This window comes from Neophocaena asiaeorientalis, unplaced genomic scaffold (assembly GCF_003031525.2).
Source record: "Neophocaena asiaeorientalis asiaeorientalis breed wild unplaced genomic scaffold, Neophocaena_asiaeorientalis_V1.1 scaffold582, whole genome shotgun sequence".
NCBI lineage: Eukaryota > Metazoa > Chordata > Mammalia > Artiodactyla > Phocoenidae > Neophocaena > Neophocaena asiaeorientalis.
In genome coordinates, this window is record NW_020172996.1 from 708,349 (window position 1) to 715,897 (window position 7,549).

General features: G+C 39.7%; 1 protein-coding gene across 1 annotated transcript in view; it reads right to left on the minus strand.

Moving 5' to 3' along the window:
* Positions 1-3,214: 3,214 nt before the first annotated feature.
* LOC112397977 (zinc finger protein OZF-like) overlaps positions 3,215-7,549 on the minus strand; it is a 22,092-nt gene continuing 17,757 nt past the window's right edge. Inside the window, exon 4 of the mRNA XM_024742331.1 lies at positions 3,215-7,271. Coding sequence (XP_024598099.1) covers positions 5,755-7,271 — 1,517 coding nt within the window. The 3' untranslated portion in view covers positions 3,215-5,754. The remainder of the gene's footprint in view (positions 7,272-7,549) is intronic.

Here is a 7,549-nt window from a genome sequence, read left to right on the forward strand (position 1 = left end):
TATACATAGTAGTTTGTACCTCTTAATCCCCCATCCCTATTTTACCCCACCCTCTTCCTTCCAGTAACCATTAGTTTGTTCTCTTTATCTGTAAGACTGTTTTTTGTCTTATTCACTAGTTTATTTTTTATATTCTATATATGAGTGATATCATACAGTATTTGTCTTTCTCTGTCTTATTTCACTTAGCATAATGTTCTCCAAGTCCATCCGTCTTGATGCAAATGGTAAATGTTCATTCATTTTTATGGCTGAGTAGTATTCCATTGTGTGTGTGTGTGTGTGTGTGTGTGTGTGTGTGTATACACACACACACCCCCCCCACATCTTTACCCATTCATCTCTTGATGGACACTTAGATGGCTTCCATATCTTGGTAATTGTAAATAATGCTGCTATGAATATTGGGGTGCATGTGTCTTTCTGAATTAGTGTTTTTGGTTTTTTTCAGATATATACCCAGGAGTAGAATTGCTGGATCGTATGGTAGTTCTATGTTTAGTTTTTTTGAGAAACCATCATACTATTTCCCACAGTGACTGCAACAATTTACATTCTCACCAACAGTGTCAAGAGTTCCCTTACCAGGATGTATTCTTAAGTGAAAATCTATCGTCCAGAACAGTGTATAACAGTGTATATATACCATGTTTTTTGAGTCAAGTAGAAGAGTATAAATATAGGGACAAAGATTTAACAGATTGGAAGGACAGGAACAAAAGTGATGAAATTTCCTTGTGTTGTACTTTTGAGTTTGTACAAATTTAAGTATTTCCCATAAAGTTTAAACAAACAATGCTCAATCAAAATGGAACTTAAAAATCCATAACATCAAAAGTAAAATGGAAGAAAAATTGAGAGAGATTGTGTGTTGCCTTGATGGTATATCCAGGATAAAGAAAGTGGCTTAACCCAGAGGGATATCAACTATACCCCAATATAAAATAAAACTTAAAAAAAAAAAGAGGGATAAAACCACACACCTGAGTACAACTAGAGGAATCTGAATAAGATCAGGTGATAGTATCAACGTCAATATCATTGTTGTGATATAATATAGTCTTACTATTGGGGAAACTGGGTAAAGTACACACAGGATCTCTCTGATTCCTTCCCTTCCCTTTCCCTTCCTTTGTCCTCTCCTTTCTGTGCCACAAGGTGTACAGGATCTCAGTTCCCCAACCCGGGATTGAACCTGGGTCACGGCAGTGAAAGCACCAAATCCTAACCACTAGACCACCAGGGAACTCCCTCTCTGCATTCTTACCCTTGCATGTGAATCACTGATTTTCACAATAAATACTTCAATTAAAAAATCCAAGGGAGGGAATTCCCTGGTGGTCCAGTGGTTAAGGGGTGTTCTCTGAGATCTTATCAAATATTTCTATGAAGTTGTCACTTCTGTCTGGAGAGATCCTCACCAATTGTGAAGTGTTGCTTCCCTGGGATGCGGACTTTGTAAGGGAGGAGGAGTGTAGTGTATCAATGTCATTATTCAGTTTAACTTTATACACCAGTGGGTTCATTCAAAATATTCATAGTAAACATTATTTTTATAATACTATTTAAGGTTGAAGTAAAAAATATCACCAGTGTGATGAAAATAGGTTACAAAACTAGAAAATGAAGCAAAATAAGGGACAAAACAAAGAACCAGAAATCTTGATAAGAATCACAAGATGAAGGTAAATAACAAAAACTTATGCCAGTAGAATTTCCCGTGGGAATTTGGGAGTGTGCATAAATCTGAGTCTAACAACCATGACATTGCTTAGGTTGTGGATCAGTCCACTCTTAATGACCTCCAGTGAGTCACAGGTAGTAATGATTGACAACTTCCCCTGATCATAGAGGTTCTGCAGAGACACAGGAAGGGTCTAAATTAAATGCCCTGTTCTCTTTGAGCGCAGGGTGACTCCATTCTTCTAAGAGGATGTCTGGTCCAAATTTTTATTTTCTGTTTAAGAAAATTATCTTATAAATGGGACATGTCATTGAGATGAAATCACAATAAGGCAAAGATGATATAGATAGATATATAGATGGTAGACATATAGGTGGATGATAGACATACAGATGACAGAAGAATGGATCCATTTTTATAGGTGAGGAATGGAAGCCAAGGCCCTGGGAGGGTAGAGAGTGTTGATTACTATGATAAAGAGAACATCCAAGTACTTGAGATGCAATGAACAGCCTTTCACCAAGGATAAAAATTTAGAGACACATCATTCAAGTCTCCATGACACAACATGCCCCTCATCAGCAGATACGACAGACACTAGGCATCTACTCAGAGTAGGAGCTCATCTTCTTCATCTTATTACTCACAACCTACCTTATCATGAAGCCTCTACAGTGAACCCTGTTTATGATCAGTGTGTTTAGTGAGAAGCCAGTGAAACAAGTTTCAAAACAATGCAACTGAGGAGAGAGGAGAACTGTCAGGCACTCCTAATGCACGTTGATGCGGGGCAACATGCCTCTGGTTTCCTCAGCAAATGCCTTTCCTGTTTTTATGGCTTTGTTCTTATGTCTGTCTATATCTATATATATAACCTATATAAGGTTGTTCCTTTTTTATTGTCCTGACCTCAGGAAGTGAAATTTATTTTAGAGTTAATTTCCAGTTTTCTGACAAAAATGTTTTCTAAGAATCAGATACCTGAAGAGATACTTACCAAATGTGTATTTGCTCCCATAACAAGGATGCCATGGCAGCATCTGAGTGTGCAATGGGGACACGTAAGCCTGAGATAAAGGTTTAGAACCCCACGATGTCATCTGCTCCTTGGAAGTGATTACGTCACCTGTAAGTGCACTGACAGTGTCTGCATATGGAGAGGAGACAAACTCAGAAAAACATTTCAGACTGTGTAATTATCCAGAGCTATTAAAAGTACTTAGGGTTTCCCTGGTGGTGCAGTGGTTAAGAATCGGCCTGCCAATGCAGGGGACATGGGTTTGAGCCCTGGTCCGGGAAGATCCCACATGCCACGGAGCAACTAAGCCCATGCGCTACAACTACTGAAGCCCACGCACCTAGAGCCCTTGCTCCACAACAAGAGAAGCCATCCCAAAGAGAAGCCTGCACACTGCAACAAAGAGTAGTTCCCACTAGCTACAACTAGAGAAAGCTCACACACAGCAACGAAGACCCAAAGCAGCCAAAAAGAAATAAATAAACTAAAATAAAATAATAATAAAAGTGCTTAATGAGATAGATATCCATGAGGACTGGCAGAAATTGATGGTGGAAAACTGGTTTTTGAAATAATCAAAATCCCACTGGAATGTGAGGAAAAAAAAATACACACACACACCTGACATCTAATAAGTGAGAGAAGGAAACCACTAAAATGTCTACTGGGGATTTTTTAGTAGATTTAAAGGCTTTTCACAAAACATAATTTCTTCCTATAACTCAGAGCATTCATGGTAGTAAAACTGAAGGAAAAAGCAGGGTGAGGAGAGTTAGAAAGTACACCCACAGTTGTGCAAATGAATGTTAAATGTGCATTATCATTTTGTTCCATATTTTAAGATGTCAGTAGGTACCACATGGGGGACTTGCCCGGCGTTCTAGTGGTTAACACTCTGCACTTCCATTTCAGGGGGCAAGGATTTGATCCCTGGTCCAGGAGCTAAGACCCCACATGCCACACAGTAAGGCCAAAAATAAAAAAGTACCATATGTGTTTCAGACATGTTTCTAGGAATACAGAATGTATCACTGCACAACATGTAAATACATATTTTCCTACTGGAACTTACTCTGTATTTGAAAGAAAAATAAAATAAGCAGTTCTTCTATGATATTAAGTTGCATAGCGTAATAGAAGGTGATGGGTCCTAAGGAAGTAAGGTCAGCGAATGGGTGATGAAACAATTATGAGTTTACGATGGGTTGAGGCACTAAAATGAGTGTCCATATTTGGATTCATAGTGAAGATGAAAACTGAGGATATATTTTAGGTGGTTTCTTCCTTTCCAATTGCTACATATTCATTATTTTGCCAGTTTTTTTTTTTTTTCGTATTGAATGAAATTGGAACTCCAGGATGATACTGAATAAGAGAACAATGAGCAGCTGCCCTCCTTTTATTCTAATGGCAATAGTTTAATAATGGTTCAAAGGTATAGTATTTCTAATAACTCTTTCTAGATGTTGTAGGATTAAGAAGGCTCACTTCTATCCGTAGTTTGATATCTCTCTTAGTGTACTAGCACTGAACATTTCACAAAGAAAAAGTTTTTAATTATCATTCACAATATTATCAAATTTAGAAAATACATATGCAAGACCTATAAAAAGAAATCTAAAAACATTTCCATCCAAAATTAAATAAGATCTACATAAAAGGAGATGTATCATGTTTATGGATTGGGACACTCAGTATTTCTTTCTAAATTAAAGATTAGGAGAATTCCCTGGAGGTCCAGTGGTTAGGACTCGGCGCTTTCACTGCCCTGGCCTGGGTTCAATTGCTGATCAGGCAACTAAGATCCCATAAGCTGCACGGAACAGCCAAAAAATAAAAATAAAAATAAATTGAAGACTAAATGCAAGCCCAGTGAAACTCCTAGTAGGATTTTTTGTGCTGTATAAGCTGAAAAGTGAATTCTAAACTTCATATGGAAAAGTAAAGAACCAAGAAAGGCTATAATGACTGAAAAAAAGAAAGTCAAAGGAGTATACAACCTTGATTTCAAGACATACTATAAAAACAAATTAGTTAATACATGAAAATACTGGCATAAATAAAGTAGATAAATGCAACAGAATAGAAATTCCAGAAATAAACATATACACAAATGATTGACCTTCGATGAAGATACTAAAGCAATTCAGGGGAAAAGGTATAATCTTTTAAATCAGTATCACTGCAGCAATGGGGTGTCTATATTTTAAAAAATAACTCCCACAATTAATTGAAAATGATTTCTTTGCATCAATAAAAACCCTAAACCATAAAAGTTACAGGAGGAAACGGGAAAAAGTATAAGAATGGACAAATTAGACTACACTAAAATTAAGAACTTTTTCTCTGGAAAAGTAATTGAAAAGACAAGACCAATTCTGGAAGAAAGTATTGCTAAGTATTTCCATTAGAGGACCTTAATCAATAATTCATGAAGAAATGTCAAAACTCAGTAATTAGAACAACAAATCAAATGAATAGAAATTTCAATAACAACATATGGCTGGAAATTAACACATGGAAGACCACTCAGCATCATGTCATTAGGGAAATGCAAATTAAAATCACTTGATACCACTATACACCTACGATGTCACAAAAATTAGAAACCCTGCACATACCAAGTGTTGGTAAGAATGGAAAGAATGGGAACTTGGGTTCTGGTGTTTCTGGCAAGACTGTAAAAGGATACTACCACTTTAAAAAGTTTGACTGGGGCTTCCCTGGTGGCGCAGTGGTTGGGAGTCTGCCTGCTGATGCAGGAGACACGGGTTCATGCCCCTGTACAGGAGGATCCCACATGCCACTTAGTGGCTGGGCCTGTGAGCCATGGCCACTGAGCCTGAGAATCCGGAGCCTGTGCTCCGCAACGGGAGAGGCCACAACAGTGAGAGGGCCGTGTACCACACACACATAAAAAAGTTTGACTGACCCCACATAAGTTAAACGTTCACCTACTCTACAACACAGGAGTTGTGGTGCTAGATATTAACTCAAGTGAAGGAACACATAAGTCCAGAAGACATTTCTCCAGTGTGAACTTTCCTCTTTTTTATGAGCTTGGAGCTACATACAAAGAACTACACTCATAAGGCCTTTCTCCAGTGTGGATTCTCTGGTGGACAATAAGACTTGTTCTGTAACTGTAAGGCTTCCCACATTCATTGCACTGAAAAGGCTTTACTCCAGTGTGGATTCTCTGGTGGACAACAAGACTTGTTTTGTTACTGTAGGGCTTCCCACATTCACTGCACTGAAAAGGCTTTGCTCTAGTGTGGACATTTCGGTGGCTAACAAGTGTATTCTTCAGCTTGAAGGCTTTCCCACATTCATTACACTCATAGGGTCTTTCTCCAGTGTGGATTCTCTTGTGCTCAGCAAGTCTGATTTTCCTCTTGAAAGCTTTCCCACATTCACTGCACTCATAATGCCTTTGTGCAGTGTGAACATTCTGGTGTTTATTGAGGGCAAAGCTGCTTATAAAGAAGTTCCCACATTTCTTACACCCATAAACTTTTTCTCCATTGTGAATTCTCTGGTGTACAATAAGACTTTTTTTGTTGACATAGGCTTTCCCACACTCACTGCACATGTGAGGCCTTTCTCCAGTATGGGTTCTCTGGTGGATAATAAGACTGGTTTTATAACTGAAGGACTTCCCACATTCGGTACACTTAAAAGGCTTTTCTCCAGTATGGATCCTCTGGTGCACAAGAAGTTTATTTCTGTAAAGGAAGAGCTTCCCACATTCACTGCATTTATGAGGTTTCTCTCCAGTGTGGACCTTTTGGTGCTGGACAAGTGAATCCTTGCGGGCATAGGCTTTCCCACATTCATTACACTCATAGGGTCTTTCTCCAGTGTGGACTCTTTGGTGCTGAACAAGTTTACATTTGTAGATGAAGACTTTCCCACATTTACCACAATCAAAAGGCTTTTCTCCTGTGTGAACTCTACGATGATGAGAAAGACCTCCCCTGAGTCTGAAGAATTTGCCGCACTCACTGCACCCATAAGGTTTTTCTCCAGTGTGAACTCTCAGGTGCTCCGTGAATTTATACTTTTTACTGAAGGCTTTTCCACATTCGCTGCACTTGTAATGCCCTTGTCCAGGGCGAGAGACCTCCCTGCTCTCCCTGCTTCTACCTGGATGCTGTCCATCGTGGGAGGGCTGGTGCTGGGGAAAGCCCAAGCTGCCTAAGAAAGCCTTCTCAATCTCTCCGCATGTGAACATATTGTCGGGTAAAAAGACTTTGCAGCTCGTCACAAGCAAGGCCCCATTGTCTTCGCTTCTGAGGTGTTTCTCTCCACTGGGCTGCTTCTGGTGCTGTTGTAGGTGAGAAGTGAACATTTTCCCACAAGCCCCAGAAGAGGACGGTTTCAGCCCAGGATGCACTCCTTGGTGCTCAGCCAGGTACAAAACATATTTCTCTACCAGGGCACCCATATCTGAAGTAAGAGTCTTCAGGATAGATAGGTCTGGATTTGGATTCCTGTCTTGTGTCACTTGTTCTACAGAAACACATTGTTCAGAAGCGGCCTCCTCAGTACCTAATGCACTCCAACACCCTGAAAGCACAAAAATGCTGATAAACTGTATGGAGACGTTGGTGGTACAGGAGTGCACTACAAATCTGTGCATGACACATGTAGGTATAAGCCCATGGGTTTGTTATTAAAACAAGGGAGGAAGGGTCAAGTGGTAGAAGGGGATACTGTACAATGCTAGAACAGGAAATGTCTCAAACCAGCAAGAACACAGGATACCAGGATGTGTCGCCATGCCGGGAGGAGAGGCTAGAACAACCCACTCCTAGGCAGATGGCTTTCAGCAGGACTTCCTGGTG